Source organism: Globicephala melas, chromosome 8, assembly GCF_963455315.2.
Source record: "Globicephala melas chromosome 8, mGloMel1.2, whole genome shotgun sequence".
Taxonomy (NCBI): Eukaryota; Metazoa; Chordata; class Mammalia; order Artiodactyla; family Delphinidae; genus Globicephala; species Globicephala melas.
This window is the reverse complement of record NC_083321.1, coordinates 9,954,796-9,976,551: the sequence shown is the minus strand read 5'-3', so window position 1 is coordinate 9,976,551 and position 21,756 is coordinate 9,954,796. Positions and strand designations below refer to the sequence as shown.

Here is a 21,756-nt window from a genome sequence, read left to right as displayed (position 1 = left end):
TCCAAAAGAAACTCAACCCTACTAGATCTTCTCATGCTCTAAGAAGATCTTATGCTCTTACGGATGCTTCTTATGCTCTACTGGATGCTTCTAGAAGGGAACTGCTAAGGAACATGGTTATCCTAGAGGTGACCCACTAACCAGCCAGGGATTTCTAACCTGGCATCCCATGGATGGATTTCAGAGGAACAGCTGGAAATTAATGTAAAATGTTTGCATGCATTCTTCTGCAGAGAAGGTTCAAATTCTCATATTCTAGAGGGGATCAAATACATTAGACTATGACCTATTTGAAGGTAGAAGCTAGCTCTTGTTCATCATTGTACCCACAGTACCTAGCACCTTGCCCGGCACATTTGTTGAATGAACATTTAGGACAAACAGCTAGTCAGGGTAGGATGCTAAATCAACCAAGTAGAAAGGTGGATAGCAGGCATATGGATGAACTGAAGAAACTCTGAGAGGTACTAAACACAGAAAGAACTTAATGAAGAAGCAGTGAAGACTGCAAGAAAGAAGCCAGAAAGAAGAAAATGTCTTCTCACCTTCACAAGCTGGGAGTCACCAAGGCGAGACCCGACAAACACAACACCGTTATCAAGGTATGTCAAGCACTCAGCAATAGAGGTCTAAAAGAAAATCAAGGGCATGAAAGACATGAGAATGGACTTCACGTGGGATCCAGACACCGTCCTACCCACCTCTCAGACATGTGCTGAGAAAAATCACACCTGCCGTCACGATTCCCAAAACAATTCTCCATTTCAAATCCCCAGGTCACACTCAACGATCATTCCTAAATCTCTGAAGTTTGTGACTCTTCATTTATCACATCCCTATAGTCAGAAAAATCAACGATTTGTCTTGCAGGTGCCTGCTCCAAATGATCATTTTAATCCCAACAGCTCCAGTCTCCTCAAAATAGCTAGAGACCTCTAAAATTGCTGCATTGTTCTTAACAATACTTTTGTAGAACGTCCTCCCATAACTGAGTATCAGCCTTAGATTAACCTTTAATTCTACAGTGTATCCTTTTTGTTTCTCTTTTTTTTTTAATACTTGAGGTAGTACCCCACTGCCTGTGAGATTCTCTAGAATCTACTCATTCAAAAACCAACTTCCACAGCAGGACTGAGCATTTGTTGTTGGGTGTTAAGTAATATAATTCCCAGGTGCAGTTTGGGACCACACATCTGGGGTCACGAGGCACCTAGGAGAAATGTAGAAGAGTAGGGACAGGGCCTACCTCCCCAAGGAGTTCCACTCGGAGATCCTTGAGGGTAACGGTGCCATCCATCTGTTCCTCCTTCTCCAAAAGCAGCATGAAGAGCCGTCCTTCCATGTCTCCCAGCAGATAGCGGGAGCCATTGGGGTCCACGCGATTGTGACACACAATTGTGCTTTGCTGCCAAGAGGGAAGACACAGTCATTAGAGATAAAGCATCCTCCACAACCAGAGAATAAAGTCTAGCAGACCATTCCCTTTACCAAACCCAGCCACTTCATGAGCAAGGAATCCACTCAGCTCACATTACATGTGTGATCAAAAATGAGAACGTTTTATTTATTATTATTATTTTTTTTGAGGACGTTTTATTTTGAAGACAATGTTCTGAGGAGCTCAACATACTTTAAATGTTTACTCACATATTATTTTACTGGAAAACAAATACATAAAAGAGAAGCAGCTGTAAGTACTGACTGGACTATGCATGCTACCACAGATTTTGTTATTTATCCTCAAAAAAAAAATAAAATTAAGCTTTTAAGCTTTCATTTCTATGACTTGAAATTTGAAGGTGAAATTTTTTGTGACTAATTTTTTAAGTCTATATATAGTATTCACTATATTATTTTACCTGATTTGAGCTCTAAGAACATTAACATTCATTAGAATTCCTGAAATTTTTCCTTTCTTCAAATTGCCCCAGTGAATGGAAAGGATAAACCAAATTTTGATTATTTCTCTCCCTTAGTTAGCAGGCAAGCTCTTTGAAAGCAACACCAAGCCAATCTCTTTGTATTCCCAATGACCAACACAACATCTTATATACATAGTGAATAATGTGACATACTTCTGAATCCCCTTCTGACAAATGGTGGGGAAAAGAAGCGGGGGAACAAACAGAAAGAAGAAAAAGGGAAAAGAATGCTGCTCACCTTAATGATGGGAGGGGCAATCGCCAGATATTTGTCACCGTTGTGATAGGTGATTGATTCCTGTCCAATGATGATGGCGCCTCCAAAAGGCTCTGGGACTGCAGGAGAAAGAGTAGCATTAAAATGCTCAGCATTTGGGACCTGCCAAACCCTGAGGCAGCAAGGGCACTGATCCAGTTATCTCTGAGGCAAACTTGAAGACAATCATTTTTTAGACATCAAAGTCCATGGACTATGATAAGCTTTTTCTGAGATTACTGTCTTAGAAATTGTAGGCTGCCCACTCTGTACTCCTGGTCGTACTTTTATTGCCACTCTTTCGGAGTTTCTGAGATTTTTTTCCTTGTTCCTTAGCTTCATTTCCCCCATTATCAGGGCTACCATATAGAAGAGCCAATTTGCACTTAAGAGTTTTAAAACTTCTCTACTAGGTGAAACACACAACAGTGCTGGGGGAAGAATATAGGATAAAGAGCAAAGATGACTGGATTCCAGCCTACGCTTTGTCAGTGAGGCACAGGCATGGGCAAGTCCCTCAGCCTTGTTTCCTCATCTATGAAATAAAGGAGCCAGATAAAATAAGCTCTATTGGTCCCCTTCAGTTTTTTTTAATTTTTGCCCAACAATAAAATAATGAGACTAACTTCCATATGCCACTCTGCAAATCAATCTCATTGTTTTAGTTAACCCCACCACCCCAAATAAAGGAAAGTTATACTTTTGGGGGAAGGGTAAAAAACAAGACAATCCCAAAGACAAAAATGCAAAAAACAAACGGAAGCACATTTACAGATAGGAGACATAAGGGAGGGCTGAACAATGCATGTGCTCAACAGCACTGGAGTGCTGAGATGAAGGGCAGAGAAGGTGAGGAAGGAGCAATAGGGAACTGGCCCAGAAGTGGGGCAGAGGCAAATTTCCTAAATCCCCCAACAAACCTGCAATCACCATGGAAGCTTCAGCTTCTACGTTTTCCTGTTTCCAAGGGCCCTTATTGAACTCCTTCTCTCGAAGAGACACCTCATAGGTTTTTACGTGCCGCCCCTGAGGGTCCTAGGTGAGCAAAGGTAGAACCATTAGTCCCTACGAAGGGTGCCCTGGGCTGGAGAGGGGCCCTGAAAGGAACAGCATCTGACACTCCTGTCACGCCAGCCTTCCCAACCTTATCCATCAGCATGCTAACGGCCACCAGCTGAGCTTCTGATAGTCTGGGTAGACTGTGACTGAGGCTAACTGTTTCTAGCAACTGAACCAACAAAGAGATATTTAAAACTTAGAAAAATGAACGTGTCACGCTGTACTAACCACTACAGAGATATAATGTACATATGTGTACATTTGTGAATGTACATGTACATATATAAGATATATATATATATATATATATATTCTCTGGTCCTTATCTTCAAGGAACTTATAAAATATCTAAAGAGGAAAAACACATTGAGAAGTGAAACACATCTCACAAATTTTTAAAATTTGTTTGTTACAAATGAGAACCTACTGTATAGCACAGGGAACTCTACTCAATGCTCTGTGGTGACATAAATGGGAAGGAAATCCAAAAAAGAGAGGATATATGTACACGTATAGCTGATTCACTGTGCCATACAGTAGAAACTAACACAACATTGTAAAGCAACTATACTGCCACAAAAATTTTTTTTTAATAAAAATCAATTACAGTCTAAAACAAAGCTCCGTTTGATACAATTCTCAGATGCATTCTGATAGGGTAACGGTAAAGAACAGAGCGTGCTGCTCCTCTAAAGTTAGTCGAAACCTCCAATCCTGACATTGTCAACACCATCTTCCCCTCCTTGTTTTGATTCATGACTCACTTCAGACCTGGAGCTATCAAAGACACCTTTAAGAGACTAAAAGAGCTGGCATGGGGCCAGTGGAGGGTGGCCTCATCAAAGGCCAGACCAAGCTCTAAGAAGTTATGGAAGGAATCCGACAGTGTGTTCAGGGCAGGGCCCACATCTTCATCATTGTTACAGCTCCTGAAGCACTCTGCATGACTACCTTTCCCATGGATTTTCCTTTTTTTTTTTTTTTTTTAAATTTTGGGCATACCACGTGGCTTGACGGATCTCTGTTCCCCTACCAGATATTGAACCTGGGCCACAGCAGTGAAAGCACTGAATCCTAACCACTAGACCACCAAGGAGCTCCCTCACGTGGTATTTTTCAAATTGACCTTTGGGCACAAAACAGGAGAAAAAATCATTTTTAGTTGATGAAAAGATTTTCCTATCAATGATTAGGGGTAAGACTCAACTTCACCATAAATTCAAGCTGGGGTTTGGATTTGGGCCTCTGAGACACACATATGGAAATGAAGCTCATTCACAACCCACAGCCCTGAGGCTGCACAGAGTCAGCCTTGAATAACCAACATCAATGTTTTAATGACCTGATATTTACAAAACTGAAGAAGTGAGAGAGATTCCAAGTTATTATTTCAGACCTGATATTTAATGTATTGTAAATGAGATTAAACAAAATCTCCTAAGCTGGTTTCAACCTATTCAAATAAACTTTATATCAACCAGCCTCAAAACTACAGCACTTACTGTGACACTAAGAAATATACAAAAATACATCAGTATTTCCAAAACTTAACACAGTGTTTAAAAAGTGTTTACATGCCCACACCCAGTACTTAGACTTGGACTAAGCTTTCTTCCATCATTTATTCAACCACATGCTAGTGAAATAACCTCATACTGTATGGCCCTTTCTTAAAAGGCTGAGATATCACCAAGATACAAGCATATTAGTCTGGTGCTCTGCCACCCTGCCCCCACCCCACACCCCCTCAACAGATCTAGCCCAGAGAACAGCTGCCCAGGATCAGCTCTACAAAAGTTTTAGGCACAGACTAAAATAGAATTCAAGAGCCAGCGGTCACCAGAAAGTGAGTGCTGATCAAAATGCACCTCTTCTTGGAAGACACATAAAGCATCCCCAAGACATTTTCTCATTGCTTGTAAGGGAATTTCCAGATCATTTCTTTAGAGCTAAGTTTTAATAATCCCCTAGCATGCCAGCAAGAGACAAAGTATAAACTGGGTCACCCTATAAAATCTCCAAGGCCCACAACCAGAGTGTAATCTCAGGATTAAAGCCTGCTACAGGCCCCAGACTGCTTCCTGCCTCCACGATAAGTACTTCTTCTCTCAAGGTGCAACCAAAACCTGACACATATTAATTATATCATTCAAAACATTTCAGGACAAATACATTAAACACTTCTACCTGCCCTACCATGACGTCCAGACATTCTGACTGGCAAAAATGGACTCCCACTGTGCCAAACCATACAGCTTCTCTCTCTCTCCTCCTGCTCCAGTACCTGGTAGACAAAGCAGATGGTAGGTGCTTGGCAACCATATAGGAACTTGACGTCAATAACATGCAACTCCTCCAGGCGGATGTTAAAGGCCTTGAGCTCTTTATTGTCCCGGTCTAGTGGAATAACCTTGAAAAGGCCATCATAGAGTCGCAGGCCAATCATTCGGCACTCAGGGTCAATGATGCCAATAATGCCCGTCTCTGAGGGGCGGCCAATTCGGTCCTGAGAAATAAAACTGGGGTTAGGAAAGAACCTCAAACACCTAGAGTAACAGAAAACACTGCGCACCACCTTCCCAGGGTGATTTTAAGAGTGGCAGTAAAACTAGTGGCGTCTTCTTGACACGTCAGGACGCCCAAATGTCAGTGTACGCCTTTTTGCAAAACACTGAATCTCAGTGAATTATTACCTTCTCCCTTGGACTCTGAGTAAACTGCAGAAGTCCTTAGTGTTTTCTCCTTGTTTCTCTGATCACAGAGAGAGAGAGCTGCCCCAGCAGTACAATGTTCTTCACCAAATCATGACAACCCTACCTGGAAAACTCTCATCACCTCACCTGGACATTGCCATGAGCTCGCGTTATGATGTCAATGCTCTCGCCACTCTGCTTATACTCCAAGATGCAGGCATTGTACTTAGCTGTCAGGATAAACAGTAGGTCCTTGCTCTCCCCCTGGAAACCAACATCATACTATCAAAAGAGGTTTGTTTTGAAAACAGGAATACTTGTCTAGCCTTTAATCATCCTTTAAGCATATTAAATTCTTCAAGAATTTTCTTTTCTCCCTGAAAAAACCCACGGTAAGTATGTAACACACATTAGCTACGCACACACCCTAAGGGTGTGTACAGAAAGGCCAGAACTGAAGCTGGTAAACATCTAGTCCACTTTCATGATTCTTCATCTCTGCTCTACATATAACGTATTCATCTAGTTCCACGTCAGCTAATCTCAATTACTCCATTCAAATTCTGAAAGATGAATGTAACGCCTCCTCTAATCCCCTCCAAGTACTTGGACAAAGAAAAAAAAAAGTGAACAAAGGAAGCTGAAGTGCATCTATAAAGTCTCTCTTACTTATTAACACAGACCCCAACAAAGTGAGTATTTTGTTCAAAGGGTTATAATTTAAATTTTGAACCCACTGCTTCCCCATCAGCTTCACTTACAGATAGAAACGGTCGAATTATAATAACAATAATAATTTGGTGATGTGTTAACAGTGAATGCTTGTTATGTGCTACGTCCTGTTATTAAATCACTTAATCCTGACAATAACCCAGAGGACTGGATACTGTTATCCCCATTTTGCAGATGGGGAAACAAAGCTCTGAAAGGTTAGATGACAACCAAAATTAGATTTAATAAGGAATAAAGCCAGTACTGCCCTAACTCTAGAGCCTACTCTCTGAATCACTATGATGACCCACAGGATGGTGACCCACATTTCAAACTGCTTTAATAGTCCCTTCTAAAAAGTCAACTTGATTAAAAAAAAAAAAGTCAACTTGATAAATTTTTCCCTAGCAAATCTCTCCTTCTATTTCTTGGAAGCTTTTTAAATTAGAATATAAATTGAAATCTGCCATTCAAAAAGAGAAGAGTTTCTCTCCTAAGCCTTATTGCACCCATCCTAAGCAAGCAGTGACGTAAAACAACGTAAACCCGACTACAACTAACAGTTCTCCCTTTGTTGCTGGGCCCAACCAACCCAGAGCACTTACCTTGGGCCTGAAAAGCTCCATGACAGCAATCTTCCCATACATGCCCACCTCCTTGACGGGTCGAAGCCCCTCAGCAGTGACCACATAGATCTCTAATCTCGTATTTTTGGCAATCAACAGGTTCAAGTCTTCAGCTGAAGTAAAGTGTCCTGAAAGAACAGATCCTCTAATCTTTGAAGCCAAAGCACTATCTAAGTGATCCTATCACTTCTACCTAAAACCTCCTGAATTCTCGACTTACTGCACGTATTCCTCCGGTTCCCTCCATTCACTCCCTTCTCACCAAATCCTCAGAGTCTCACTTCACACGTTCAAGAACGCTACTTCCCTCATCAGATTAAGAAACTGGACTGGGCCTAAGAGCAGCATGTCCTTCAACTGCCAGTGACTGTGAAAACCCTTCAGATGGCTCTGTGCCCTCGAATTTCACTTTTCCTATCGCAGTGGCCGACTCATACTCTAATTAAGGGATGCTGGAGAAAGTGTTTCTTCCTATTCAGTCCAAATTCGAATTTTCACAAAATCTTTACCAAACAGACTAGATCAAACGAAGAGAATTCTCAGAGCTTTACCTTAAAACCTTGTTTTGTTTGCACCTCTTGCCCTCCCAGCAGTCTACCGAAACCCCATCCACACTCCTTCATAGCCTCCAACTCTCCAACAACAGTTTTCCTTCGGAATCATGATTCGGATTTACATAAAAATACAAGTTTGAGAGCTTCATATTCTGTTGAGAACTTGGTTCAAGATGATTATTGCTGGGTTCTGGACATCTGCGTCCTTAACAATTCTTGCATAAACAAACAAGGCAAACCCAGCACTGGGCTGGGCCATTCCAAACCCTCTTCTCCAACAGCTCCCTCTTGTAAACAACAGCCCCAGGCAAAGCGGACTCCTCTCTTTCGGGTGAGTACGGACATTCCTCACATCCCTCCATCTCCTGCACCTCCCAGGCTCCTGCCCCAAAGTCGCCATCATCACCGCCCCTTCCCCCCTAACCACACGCGGCCAATCTCGCGGCCCAAGCAACACCGCACAAACAACTCACATTCCACTCTCTGTCCCACTGGGCGCGTCCTGTCCTCGAGGCCAAGTGACCTCCGAGAACGAAAGGGGACCCTCAAGAGCAGCTTTTACTCCCCCAAAGGCGCGTGTTGAGACAGCTTCTTTTAAGCCGTGGGCTGTAGGAGGTCCCTCGGCCGCCAGCGCCTTCCATTCCCTGGGCCCGGTCCTGGCGGCAACCCGGGGGCCGCGGGCTTCCCTAGGCCTCGGTTCCCCCCAGCTCCCTCCCTCACCGGGGTCTCCTGCCCTGGCAGCCTCACCGGTCACGCAGCCGTTCACGGCGGTGGGCTTCTGTGCCGTTACCACGTAGTTGTACGACATGTCGAGGCCTGGGGCAGCCCAGCGGGACTCAGGCGAAACGAAAAAAAGACGGACACGAGCAAAGAAACAGGGAGCCCCCACCCGCGCGCGGCGAACTCCACGGCCGCTGTCTCCGCCCCAGAGACACGTTGCAGGCCAGAGCGGCCGGGGCGCGGGGCGTCACGGGACGGGCTCACCTGGCCTCTTGGAGGACTCAAGGCGCCGAGGCGGCCAACCAAGGGAGGCCCCGCCCCCAGAGGCCCCGCCCATCTCCTACCGCCCGAGCTTGGAGTACCCGGATGAGGGCACCCTGTCGGGTCTTTGGGAAGCAGCGGCGGTTCCCGAGGTGGTGGACGCTGGGGAGAGCTGGTCGCGGAGGTGCACCGACGCTGCCTCCTCCTCCTCCTCCTCCTCCGGAGCTGACCCGCCGACCTCATCCCTAGTCCGCGCCCCTCGCCCGTTCCCAGACCCCGTCCACTCCATCTTCCTTGCTCCAGGAGCCTTCGGGGTTGTTCCCCCTTCTGGAACCGGAAGGTACTGCAGAGGCCTAGAGAGAGGGGAGGAAGGTGACATCAATTTGTGCACCTCGCAGACTAGAACCGAGGTTTGTATCTCCTTTCCCCTAGCTTTCCCAGTACCTCTAAACCCAACCCTGCCCTGACCCTAGATTGACCGATCACTCCGCTTCACCTGGCATGCGCGGGGGGAGGCACTTAGGCTCTCCCCTCTCCCCTTTGAACTTTGTGTTTGTGTTTGAGACTTTGTGTTTCAAGGGCCAAGCAGGCCACTTGCCCAGCACAGTTAGTCCCCCCGTGGCTGTGCAAATTCTGACCTCAAACACAAAACCAAAAATTCCCTGGTGAGAACCTTAGGGACCCAGGAAAGCAGTCAGCCCTGCAACTTACAGGCCGCTCCACATCAGACAGGCCCTGCAAGGACTAGGAGGAGAGCCACGTGGTTTGAAGCACCTGCTGCAAGGCCACAGAGGAGGCAGCCCCCATTTTACAGATGAGGAAGCTGAGCCTCAGGGGAACTGGTTTACCCAAGATCCGCCAGTAAGAGACAGAGCTAGGTGCCGAGGCAGGTGTGGATTCTTTCCACTGCAGACACATGCAGTGAGCCCAAGACCCTGGATGACTCCAAGACGCCTCTGAACCTGACTGAACCGAAAGGAGCTAAAATGTCGTTGCGGTTTACTGTGTGGTTTTACGCATCTGGGACTTTCTGCCTTGCTTTAGAGGCATTGAATTATCAGTAGAAAGAACACGGGATTTGTAGAAAAACTAAACATAGGTTTGAGTCCTGGCTCCTAACAGTATGACCTTGGACACATCACCAGAGCTCTCTGGGTCGGTTTCCCAAAAGCAAAATGGAGTCAGACTCAGCCGTCACCTTCCTGGTGTGGTCCCAACACTGACAAGAGCAAGCGTGTGAAGATCTTTATGAATGTATTCACTGCATGCGAGGCCTGTGTAATAGATAAGTTACTCTGTGGGTAACTTTGCCCCTTGGTGATAAGGTGGGCACCACTCGTGAGCATAAGGCAGCTGTGTGCCCAATGTGGATCAGTCAGTGTTCTGGCAGCCAGATGCAGGCATGAACCTTGGTCAACCCCATGCTCTTCTCCATCCCCAGCTCACATTCTAGAGTTTGGACTTGGGTCAAAGTCTGGGGCAGCTCCCTAATTACTAGGGCCCTGAAAGCACGATTGTGCCAGAAGGCTGCAAGCGCCTGCAGCAGCTCACGCTGTTACCCCCTCTTGCAGATACTGCTTGTCACCTTCACTGTGCTCAGGCCCGGTAGCACCCACGGGATTGCCCGTCCTCCGGCAGCTCAGTGCAAAGGTGTGAACTCAACTTCCTTCAGAGCCTCCCCACCATGGTGAGTCCCCTGAGGGCCAGGGCAGAGGAAGGGCGCTCTGGTCTTGGGGCAGTAGGGGTGCCAGCCCTGGGCATGTTGGAGTTCCTTGCTCCCTGACCAAGAGATGCTACTGCCTCCTGAGGTTAAGAGAGAGGGTCATCCTCCGTCTCAGGGCCTGACTTCCCTTCATTTCCCAGCTGGGCCCAGCCAGGCCTGTGGCTGCAGCCTCTGAGTCCCTCCAGGGCCCATCTGCCCCTGGTCTGGGTCATGCCTTTAGATTAGAACATTAACAGTTGCCTACTCTGTAATAGACAGTACCAGTCACAGGAGTGGTGAAGAAGGACCTGGTGCCTCTTCCAGAGCCTTGGGCATGTGTGGGCTTGTGGGATCTACACTCACTGCAGGAGGCTCAGCATGCCCCTGGGCATGCCCCAGGCCCATTCTTGAACTGATCTGGAGGAAAACAGGCCTGGGCAGACCTGGGTTCAAATTTCAGCCTCCCACCAACCAACCATGTGACGTTCTACCAAAGACTTGACCTCTCTGAGCCTCTTTCCTCATCTGCAGTTTAAAAGGTGAGATGTTGATCAGACCAGGATCCTAGGGGCCTCCCATAGTTGCCTGGTCGACTTTTCTTTCTTTTTCCATCCCCTCAGGCCACTGGGAACCAAGGATGGCACCGGACCCCAAGCCCTCCTCTAGCTCTGGTTCGGGAATGGTTGCAAATCCCAGGCAGGATAGACTGTCAGGGATGGCAAGGGAGCACGTTCTTGGAGGGTGGTGGTGCTGGAGACTGGGCTTGGAATTGAGACCCACTCTCGACTTCATTGCGTATTCCAGTCCCTGGCAGGCTCTGAGAGCCACAAGCCCGTGCCCTTCCTAGGACAGGACCTCTGCCACTCTCAGCCTCCCTTCAGCCCCTGGGGAGAGCAGCATGATAAGGCCAAAATGGAACCAGCTTTGGAGCCAGGTGGACCCGGTCACTTGCTGGCTGTGTGACCTTGGGCAAAGTCATGTAAATCTGCCTGTTTCTTCACTGGGCTAATTTTCCTCCATAGGGTTGTTAGAAGATTAAACAAGATGTGCTTAAAAGCACTTAGAACAAGGTGTGGCTCACAGTCACTGCTCTGGCCCCCGCCAGACCCAGGAAAGGCCAAAGTTTGCATGAAGGAATGGGGTTCTCGCAGGCTTGGGGAAGGGGCCTCCGGGAAAGCTCAGCTGCAGGCTTCCCCCAGGCCACCAGGCGATGCTGGTAGCCTGGCCCTCTCTGACCCTATTGGGTACCAGTTTCACTGTTTGGGACAAAGGCGGGAGCGGCACACAGTCTACAGACCTCATTCAGCTAGCTCCAGCTTTTCAGAGCTGGTTGAAGAAGGGAGTAGCTCCTTTGCATTCAGTTTTTTGCTATATAGCGGGCATATACTCTAGTTATTAAATCCCTATTTTGCAGAGGAAGCAGATGGGTGTGGGCCCTGTCTGGCCCCCTCCCCTGGCACAGGAGCGCCAATCTGGGGCTTCTCCTCCTTTGACAGAAGGCTGTTGGGCCCCAGTTTTAAATTTTATTTTACTTTATTTATTTTATTTTATGTTTTTGCCGCACCGTGCGGCATGCAGGATCTTAGTTCCCTGACCAGGGATTGAACCCACGTCCCCTGCAGTGGAAGCTCGGAGTCTTACCCACTGGACCGCCAGGGAAGTCCCCCAACTTCATTAATTTTTTTATACTCGGAACTCCAGTTACCCCATTTTCGTTGTATCAGAGTCATTCTGCAGGATAAATTTAAGCCATAAATTAGTTACTGAATAAGAAGTTGCAAAATAAGAAATCATGGGAACATCCACCTTATAAAAAGATGCCTAATTCAAGGAACCACTGTTGCCTGGAGTTCCTGGGTGGGTGTGGGCTGGGGTGTGAGTCATAGCAACGTGGCTGGGCAGGATGGGGCTGCCCTGCCAACTCTACCAGAACCTCGTCCCGCTCCTCTCACACAGACCTCCAAGAAGCTAGTGAACTCGGTGGCAGGCTGTGCCGATGACGCCCTCGCTGGCCTGGTGGCCTGCAACCCCAACCTGCAGCTCCTGCAAGGCCACCGTGTGGCCCTCCGCTCTGACCTGGATAGTCTCAAGGGCCAGGTGGCACTACTGTCGGGTGGGGGCTCTGGCCATGAGCCCGCCCATGCCGGTGAGCACCCTGGGCCAGAGGTGGCAGTGGGCTCTGGGCAGAGTGGACGGGGGGCTTCTGGGAGATCTTTGGTGCTGTTAGGAGGTTCAGTTCAGAGCCTGGCCCAGAGTCAGGAGCCCAGTCCTGGCTCTGGCTCGCCCACTCCCTTGAGCTGTGATCTGGGGCCAGTCGTGGCCTCTCTCTGTGCCTCAGTCTCTACATCTATAAAAGCACAAGGTGGGGCCAAATGACCTCTCAGGCCTTTCCAGCTCTGATAGTCGGTGATTCCGTGAATCCTCCTGGCCTCCCGGGCCCAGCTGACCTGCCGTCCCCTCCTCTATGAAGCCTGCCTGACTTTTCCAGCCTAGCGCAGTATTCCTCTTCCCACCGTGCATTTTCACATTCAACATGGACAGTCCTGGATTGTTTCCTGTTTAGTGCCAGGCATGTGAACTCTCCATGAGAGCTTGGGGATGGGGGCATGGGGAGGGGTAGGGACCAGGCTTTGTATCCTCTGTATCTTTCCTGTTTCTCTCTGGCAAATTCATCCATCCACTCAGCAAACATTCATGAGCAGCTGTTGTGTGCCTGGCACTGTCTGGCCACTAGGGGCGCAAAAGTGACCCAGACAGGCAAGGCGCCTGCCCTCATGGAGCTTCTATTCTCCTTTGGGGAGACAGAAGCCAGGTAAACACATAAGTGAAAGCGATCATTCCAGAGCACGTAAGTGAGGTAGTGAAGACAGGAGAGCAGGCTAAAGGGACAGCAAGTAGCTGGACATGGGTGAGTGACTACTTCAGTTGGGAGGTCGGGGAAGGCCTCTCCAAGGAGGTGATAGATCTGGGGAGAGCAGCGCAGGTACTCTTCTGCACCAAGTGCACAGTAGGGCTCACCAAACCATGAAGCCCAGGAGCGTGGGGAGCCCCAGGGATTGCAGGCACAGGTCCCCACCCAACATCCTCTCCCCACCTCTCTGTCTCAGGTTTCATAGGGAAGGGGATGCTGACAGGGGTCATTGCGGGAGCCGTGTTCACGTCGCCTGCAGTGGGCAGCATCCTGGCGGCCATCAGGGCAGTGGCCCAGGCGGGCACAGGTAAGCCTGGCATGTGGGAGGGGCCGCTGTGGGGAGCGCGAGTGCTGATGGGGCCCTACCGACTGCTCCCGCAGTGGGGACCCTCCTCATCGTGAAGAACTACACTGGGGATCGGCTCAACTTTGGCCTGGCCCGGGAGCAGGCCCGGGCGGAGGGCATCCCTGTGGAGATGGTGGTCATCGGGGATGACAGCGCCTTCACCGTCCTGAAGAAGGCAGGCAGGCGCGGGCTTTGTGGCACAGTGCTCATACACAAGGTGAGGGTCCCCTCCTGGGACACCACTGGCCAGCCCGTCCCAGCCCTCTCTCTCCAGGCAGCACCTGGTGCTGGACCTTTCCAGCCATCTATCCCACCCCCCCAGGAAGCCACTCCTTCCGCAGCGCTCCCTGATCCAGGAGGGCCCCACCGTCCCCAAAACCATGTCCGCCCGGATCCAGGCATTCATCGTCCCGGCCCCTTCCCTGCCCTTCCCCACCTGCAACCATCGCCCCGTCCTGGTGACCCTGCTCCCCAGCGCCTCCAAACACACATCCTCCTCCAAGCCCTGCCCTTCCTGTCTCAGCCTCGCTTCAGTGCTCATCTGCTCGCGCCCAGGTGGCTGCAGCTGCCTCCTCAGCCGGCTCCCCTGCCTGCTTCCTGCCCGCCCCCCAGTCTCTTCCCCACCCCACCCCACAGGTGTCTTTCAAAAATGTGTATCTGACCAGGTTGTTCCCCTACAGAAAGCCCCCCAGGGTTCCCAGAGTCAACCCAGGCTCCTCGGTCAGGCGCCCACCACACTCGTGCCCCTCCTCCCTCAAGTTCCTCTCCCATCATCCCTGTGGTCCCCTCATGCTCCATTAACACCAGTTCTCTGTACCACTGGGCTATGGCTCACCTTTGGGGCCTTGCTGCTGCTGAGTCGTTGGCCTCGAAAATCCTTTCCCTGTCCAACCCCCCTTTGGCCTGGCTGTGTCCTACTATTATGTGGAGGCCCACCTCTGACGTGTCTCTCTCTGGGAGGTTTTCCCTCCCACCACACCAAGCACACTATGGCCCCCTCCTCAGTGTTCCCATAACACCTGTCCATCGTCGGATTTGCCACCTCGCGTGAAATGTTCAGTTTGTGTTGTCTCTTTCCCCAACCCCTTCCCAGACCGAGTTCCTTCAAGGTAGGGACTGTGACTTAGACACCTTTGTTCCCCTTTTCAGCATATACTAGACGCTTGGCAAAAAAGTGGGTAGGTGGGTAAAGTGAGCCACGGTGTATATGCCATGGAGAAAAAATGGTAGGCTAGGAATTGGGAAACTAGCCACCAACTGACTGTGTGACACTGGACAAATCATCTCCCCTCTCTGGGCCCATCTCTCCATTTGTAAAGTTCCTCTGGCTCTGGGATTCTTGAATATTCCTGGCAGGTGCCCTAAGTGTGGCAGGCCAGGTTGATGGGGCAGGACGAAGAGATTCCCTGTTCCCAAATAGAAATTCAGCTCCAGCCTGTCCTCTGCCCTCTAGTGGTACAGTGACTCCTTTCCCGTTGGGGGCCTATCTCTGTGGGTGCAGGTGGCGGGTGCCCTGGCTGAGGCAGGTGCGGGGCTGGAGGAGATCACAGATCGGGTGAGCGAGGTCTCCAAGGCCATGGGTGAGTGCCGGCCCAGGGCTCGGGGAGGAGGCGGGGGAGGTCGAGGACCCCCCTTGGACCAGGAGCAGGTTCCCAAGTCACTCCCCAGGGGCTGAGGGAGGGTCTCCCTGCGGGAGCTCCTGAGAACAGCAGCCTTGGGTCCCCAGAGCCAGGTTTCTCTTCCATCACTGAGATGAAGCGTCTGACAGCTTGTCTCGGTGAAGAGGCTTCCGAGGCATTGCTGCTGCCTGATGCCGAGAGCACAGCGCTCGTCCCTTTCACACCTCATTTCTCTTAGGAACCCTGGGAGTGAGCTTGTCCTCCTGCAGTGTGCCGGGTTCCAAACCCACCTTTGAGCTCTCAGCCGATGAGGTGGAGCTGGGCCTGGGTAAGCTTGTGACCTCCGCCCCCTCCCCGGTCCAGCCATGCCTGCTCCCTGGGTTTTTCCCTGTCTTCTGCCCTGGGAGCCATGTACCTGGTCCTTCTGCTCACGTGGAGCCGTCCCTTAGGGGGTCTTAGTATTTTTAAGTGGGTGCATGAGGCCCTTCTGGCCCAACGTGCCTGATTTCTACCAGCTTTGCCCTCCACACGCAGGGCTCTGGCCACAGGGGCTCTGTGCCTTGCCCACCTCCTTGCCTGTGCTCCCACCATTCTCAGGTACCCCTGCCCCTGCCAAGATGCAGCCCCTCTTTCAAGAGCCGTTCAGAGGCCACCCCAGCTGCAAAACCTTCCCTCTTCCTCTCCTGTGCTTCCCAAGTGATGGGCAGAGGCCTCAGCTGGCCTCTGTGACTGCCTGTAGTTAAGCTACTTAACTAGTTAAAAGTTAAGGGGACTTCCCTGGCGGTCCAGTGGTTAGCACTCCACGCTTCCAATGCAGGGGGCGCGGGTTCGATCCCTGGTCGGGGAACTAGGATCCCACATGCTGCACGGGGCAGCAAAAAAAAAAAAAAATGAGAAAAAAAAAAAGTAAAGTTCTGGCTTTCTCCACCACCAAGCCAGAGACGGTGTATTTTTCATTATTTTGTCGGTTTCCCCCAGCCCGCACTCCCCACATCCACGTGCCTAGCCTGGTGCTGAGCACTTAGAAAATCCTTGACCAGACCACACTGAGCGAATCCCCAGGCCCCGAGCAGGTCAGCAGTGCTTGCATCTATCCACAGGGATCCACGGGGAGGCTGGCGTGCACCGGATAAAGGTATGTGGACTTCCCGGCGAAGGTTGGCCCAAGACCAAGGCCCCCAACGCAGCTCACTCCCGGCTCCCTCTGACAGATGGCGACCGCCGACGAGATTGTGGCGCTCATGCTGGACCACATGACGAGCCCCTCCAACGTGTCCCACGTGCCTGTGCGGTCCGGTGAGGGGGCTGTCACACTGTCTCCCAGCCTTTCCTCCCCCTCTGGGAATGGGGCCCAGAGAGTCTCACCTAGGTGTCGTGTCTGCCCACAGGCTCCTCAGTGGTGCTGATGGTCAACAACCTGGGTGGCCTGTCATTCCTGGAACTGGGCATCATAGCCGACGCCGCCGTCCGCTCTCTGGGTGAGCCCCACACTGAAGGGGACCTCCTGACCCCCCGAGCTTCTTCCTTCCAACCCTTTGAAGCTGGATGTAAGAAACGCAGCTGAGATAGGGTCTTGCAATGGTCCAGAGCATGGGCTGTACGCGTTTGTCAAGCCCGAGTTAGACAACGGTCCCTCTGCCACTTACTTGCTGGGTGCCTTGAGCCTGTTTCCTTGTCTGTAAAGAGGGGGTAATAATAGTCCCTGCCTTATAGGGTTGTTGTGCGGATGAAATGGGATTAAACGTTATGTAACACACTTAACACAGTACTTGGGACGTGGTAAGAACGCAGTAACTGAGACTACTTATCTGCCCCTGTAGAAGGGACCCTCCAGGGAATGTGGTCATTCAGGGCGTCACTGAGGGATGCCCCAAGGAAATCTGACCTCAGAGCCCCAACTCGCAAAGTTCTTGTTTTTCTCTTACTCTATTTCTTTCTCTGATGCTCTGGGGGTAAGTGCCCGTCCTTCCCTCCTTTTCTCACACACTTCCACGCTCTGGTACTGCAGAGGGCCGAGGGGTGAAGATTGCTCGTGCCCTGGTGGGCACCTTCATGTCAGCCCTGGATATGCCTGGCATTTCTCTCACTCTTCTGCTGGTGGATGAGCCCCTCCTGAAACTGATAGGTGAGACCTGGAAGCTGGGGTCAGCGAAGCCAGGGGCCCTTGGAGCTGCAAGGAGCCAAGGGGACTTGGAGAGACCCCATCAGGACTGACCATGACAATCAGGACCCTGTGGGGAGGCCCTTTCTGGCTTCCCCAGCCTTCTCCAGCTCTCACTTGACTGTGAAGGAGTGGGCATTAGGATCCTCCACCGGGGACCCTCCCCTTTCCCTTGTGCACAGTAGGCACCCAGTACTTGCTTGTTGCGGTGGAGGGGACGGGGCCACCAGGTGGGGAGTCCAGGCCCCACTTGATCCCTGGCCGGCCAGCCTGTCTCTAAGAGAGTCATCCTGCTGTCCCTAGATGCTGAGACCACCGCCTCGGCCTGGCCTAACGTGGCCAAGGTCTCGGTGACTGGGCGGAGGCGGTGCCGGGCTGCCCCCGCCAAGCCCCTGGAGGCCCCTGATTCCACTGCTGCAGGAGGTACAAGCCATGCTGTTGGGGAAGGTGGCCCCGGGCTTTGGCCTGAGGCCTAAAGGGTGCAGGGAGTGCAGAGGGGCGTGGAGGGGCCCTGGCGCCCATACCTCCCACATGGGTCACGTTTGGCTGTGAGAAGGGCCGGGCAGGCCTCCTTCCCACTGTCCTCTGTCTCCAGGCGCAGCCTCGAAGCAGATGGTGCTTGTGTTGGAGCGGGTGTGCGCCACCCTTCTGGGCCTGGAGGAACGTCTGAACGCCCTGGACCGCGCTGCCGGCGACGGGGACTGTGGGACCACCCACAGCTGCGCTGCCAGAGGTTGGTGCCAGGACCCACCTGGGGCAGCAGAGGGGGTGGTGTGGCACACTGATGGTGACATTTTGGCAGTTCATGAACCAAAAGGATTTCAAAAACATCTGGAGTGCTCACGTGGGGTTGGCAACTTTTATTTTGCCAAGAGAGGTCGTTCACAAAACCTAGCATCCCTTTCACCTGTTTTCATAAAGGGACACTTCTAACACTACAAATGTAGGAAGGTTGTTATCGCAGAATAAAATGTAATATTTTACAGTGAATACAAACTTTAGATTATTCTAAAGGGAAACTCATTCTGTTCTTATTTTTCTCAGCCAAACCAGACTAGGGAAAAGTTCTTAATTATCCAGCATCGTTGAATCAAGAAAAAAGTATTTAGTGCCAACCACAGGTCAGGTGCTGTCCTCGACTCTATGGATAAAATAGCGAGCAAAGCAGATTAAAATCACTGCCCTCGTGGCTTATGTTGTGGTAGGAGAGACAAACCATGATCAAGGTAAATCAGTAAAAGACAAAAAAAAAAAAAGAAGCAGGGACGCGAGGAAGCATCATCACCTGCTGGGTGACCGTCGAGGTCCCTGTCCCTGACCTGTTCCCAGCCCTCTCCAGACTGCAGCGGGATATAGAGGGACTCTGGGAGTCTCTTCATGTTGGTTCCCTCAGCCCCTCCCAGCACCCATTCCTTCCGGCTGGCAGCGAGGCCTGGGTACTTGGTTGGAATCCAGGCAGATGGCAGGGTGGGTCTCTGAATTCCTCACCATCTCTCTCTGCCTTCAGCGATTCAGGGGTGGCTGAAGGAGGGCCCACCCCCTGCCAGCCCTGCCCAGCTACTCTCCAAATTGGCCCTCCTGCTACTGGAGAAGATGGGAGGCTCATCCGGGGCGGTGAGTGCCGGCAGCCCCCGGGGGCAAAGGGCTGACATGGACGGGTCCTGGGTTGGCCGAGGCCTGGGCCAGCCCCGTGTGCTCAGCATCCTGGCCCTCCCCAGCTCTATGGCCTTTTCCTGACTGCAGCGGCCCAGCCGCTCAAGGCCAAGACTGACCTTCCAGCCTGGTCCGCTGCCATGGATGCCGGCCTGGAGGCCATGCAGAAGTGAGCCAGGGACCTGGGCCTTAGACGGGGGTGGGCTGGGGGAGGTGGTTGATGCCACCCACCCCCAAAGTGATTGCCTGCAGGGAGCCTCATTTGTTCTCTTCCCTGCCAGGTATGGAAAGGCTGCCCCAGGGGATAGGACTATGGTATGTATCTGGCCCAGCCCTTCCCCCTTTTGAGCGTAGAAGCCCTGAAGGCCACCCTCAGTGGCAGGGCCTGTCCTCAGCCCCTCTCCTTCACCTTGTCCAGCTGGATTCTCTGTGGGCAGCAGGACAGGAGCTCCAAGCCTGGAAGAGCCCAGGGGCTAATCTCCAAATCCTGAGCAAGGCAGTCAAGGTGAGTGAGGCTGGGCCCAGCCACCCAGGGCGGCAGACTGAGAACCACCAGGCTCCCATCTCCATGCGGCCTTGAACAAGTTGACATCCTTTCTGTACCTCAGTTTTCTTCTTTACAAATGGAGGAGAGCACCTGCCTCAGAGGGTTGCTGTGGGACGGAAAAGATATGTAGGGCGCCCACACAGGGTCTGGGACGTAGCAGGCCCTTGGTGAATGGTGGCCCCTTGCCTTGCTAGCAGTGTGTGGGATGTGACCTCTCCACCCTGGTGTCAGTGCTGGGACAGAAGGGGCCGGGGTCCATGGCAGGAAGGAAGCCTGGTGGCTGCTTCTTGAACCTGCTCCACACCCCCACCCCTCAGAGTGCAGAAGCCGCAGCTGAGGCCACCAGGAACATGGAAGCTGGAGCTGGACGAGCCAGTTACATCAGCTCTGCGCGCCTGGATCAGCCAGACCCCGGGGCGGTGGCAGCCGCCGCCATTCTCCGTGCTATCCTGGAGGTCTTGCAGAGCCAGGAGGCATGAATGCCTCGCCGGGCCTCAGGGCCTCACTCACTGCTATGCCCAGCCGCTGCTGTCACTTACTTGTACCTTAGAACTGTCGCCCTCCCACGCCTCTCGCCCTCCCACGCCTCTCGCCCTCGGGCCCTGTCTTCTGAGTTCAGTAGGAATTCCTCAACCAGCCTGCAGAATTCCTCCACTGTAGAAACTGCAGGCCCAGAGTGGGTCACTGACCTTTCCCTCTTCAGGGAAGGGGGAGTCCTAGGGTCACCCGGCTCTGCCCCCAGCCAGTTCTGAGCTTCGATGATAAGGCTTTTCCCTAGGTGGCAGCACAATCTTTAACTGGCAACTCTCATTTGGTTTTAAGACTCCCTGTGAAAGGTCTTCTGCACCTGAACTGAGTGTGAAAAAGCAAGCCAATAAACCACATTGAAGCAAAAGAGCTGCTGCTTCCTCTAAGGGACCTTTATCCAAGCGTGTGAACAAGTGGGCCCACTACCGCCCCCGACTAAGACCTCACCCCACCACTGAAATGCTCATCTCCCATCTCCTACCGCCTGAGACCCAAAGGCAGGGTCTGTGCAGCTGGGCCAAGTCCACTGGGATCCCCATTCCTGTGCTTCCAGTGCACACACCACACCTGATGGGTGTGCTTTTCTCAGCACTAAACTAACAGAATTCACTGATTCTTCAGGAATCAAATGGGCAAGTGGGTCTCCAAAAGGAAAAGAAATCACCATATTCTAAGGCTCAGCGGTAGGACAGAAACTGTGCCCAGGCCAGCCCATGGGTCTCTCTAGAGCCATCACTGATGGCCCCTGGGAGAGCACGAGGGGCTGCTGAGTCTACGTGGGGTGTGCTGGAGACCGCACAGCGCACACCTGGCCCATACTTGGCGCAGGGGGGCAGTTAAAGGCACTGGCATGGATTCACTTTAGACATAGATGTGACTTTGAATCCTGGTTCTGCTTCAGACTAGCTACGTAAACTCAGGCCTATTATTTAGCCTCTTAGAATCTGTAAAATCCGAACGGTGCCCACCTCATGGGCACGTGGAAAGGATTCAAATGAACTGGTGAAGATAATGGCCTCAGCAGTCCAGGGGTTTACTCACTGGGAGTTACCCGTATCACCGATACATGCATCCAACCCCTTGAGTCGTCTGCTCTACCACCAGGTGGCCTCAGCTCATCACACTTGGAAGGGGGCCACCACTTACTTTGCCCAAACTTGGCTGCAGGCTTCCTCAGCCCCTCAGCTTCCCTATTTCTGCCCAGGGTCCCCTGTCCATCAGCCACACCACAGGTCCCTGAGCACAAGGCACAGTTATCAGTGTGCACAGATGCACACACCCAGCAGCTGGGAAGGAAACTGGCATCAGACACCTGGGCTGTGGATCCCAACTCTGCCACTTCCTGGCTGGGTGACCTTGGGACAAGTCACTTACCCTTTTTGAGTGTCGTGTTTCAGACTATGAAATAGGAAACATCTCCTTCCTTGTAAGATAATCAAGTGCTCAAGGGCCATTCACTAGTAAAGACACGCTCACGAACCAGGAGT

At 51.5% G+C, this 21,756-nt stretch overlaps 2 protein-coding genes across 3 annotated transcripts in view; one reads left to right on the top strand and one right to left on the bottom strand.

Annotated features, from left to right (window-relative positions):
* The window catches only part of DDB1 (damage specific DNA binding protein 1), a 30,745-nt gene extending 21,924 nt beyond the window's left edge, over positions 1-8,821 (bottom strand). The window contains exons 1-8 of the mRNA XM_030833983.3: positions 8,569-8,821; positions 7,247-7,395; positions 6,078-6,194; positions 5,522-5,743; positions 3,099-3,213; positions 2,161-2,258; positions 1,247-1,405; positions 546-629 (exon numbers count right to left, since the gene is read on the bottom strand). Of these exons, the coding sequence (XP_030689843.1) occupies positions 546-629; positions 1,247-1,405; positions 2,161-2,258; positions 3,099-3,213; positions 5,522-5,743; positions 6,078-6,194; positions 7,247-7,395; positions 8,569-8,629 (1,005 nt within the window). The 5' untranslated portion in view covers positions 8,630-8,821. The remainder of the gene's footprint in view (positions 1-545; positions 630-1,246; positions 1,406-2,160; positions 2,259-3,098; positions 3,214-5,521; positions 5,744-6,077; positions 6,195-7,246; positions 7,396-8,568) is intronic.
* A 73-nt stretch (positions 8,822-8,894) lies between these two features.
* Positions 8,895-20,629, top strand: TKFC (triokinase and FMN cyclase). Of its 2 annotated transcripts, XM_030833993.2 has the most exons (19): positions 8,895-9,212; positions 10,374-10,489; positions 10,965-11,043; positions 12,461-12,650; positions 13,612-13,722; positions 13,797-13,978; positions 15,263-15,341; positions 15,619-15,708; positions 16,481-16,515; positions 16,592-16,676; positions 16,769-16,858; positions 17,389-17,505; positions 17,845-17,964; positions 18,137-18,274; positions 19,049-19,155; positions 19,260-19,363; positions 19,476-19,509; positions 19,613-19,699; positions 20,059-20,629. In XM_030833993.2, exons 5-19 carry the CDS (start codon positions 13,629-13,631, stop codon positions 20,218-20,220), a joined length of 1,524 nt encoding a protein of 507 aa, XP_030689853.1. In that variant the 5' UTR covers positions 8,895-9,212; positions 10,374-10,489; positions 10,965-11,043; positions 12,461-12,650; positions 13,612-13,628; the 3' UTR covers positions 20,221-20,629. The 2 variants fall into 2 exon arrangements, with proteins under 2 accessions (XP_030689853.1, XP_030689850.1); XM_030833990.2 differs by lacking the exon at positions 10,965-11,043.
* The last annotated feature ends 1,127 nt before the right edge of the window (positions 20,630-21,756 follow it).

What these genes read in the sequence shown, in the direction of transcription:
- TKFC (XM_030833990.2), top strand. An exon ending in TGATTCCACTGCTGCAGGAG is followed by an intron (nt 17,965 to 18,136) that starts GTACAAGCCATG and finishes CTCTGTCTCCAG; the next exon opens with GCGCAGCCTCGAAGCAGATG. An exon ending in CCACAGCTGCGCTGCCAGAG is followed by an intron (nt 18,275 to 19,048) that starts GTTGGTGCCAGG and finishes CTCTGCCTTCAG; the next exon opens with CGATTCAGGGGTGGCTGAAG.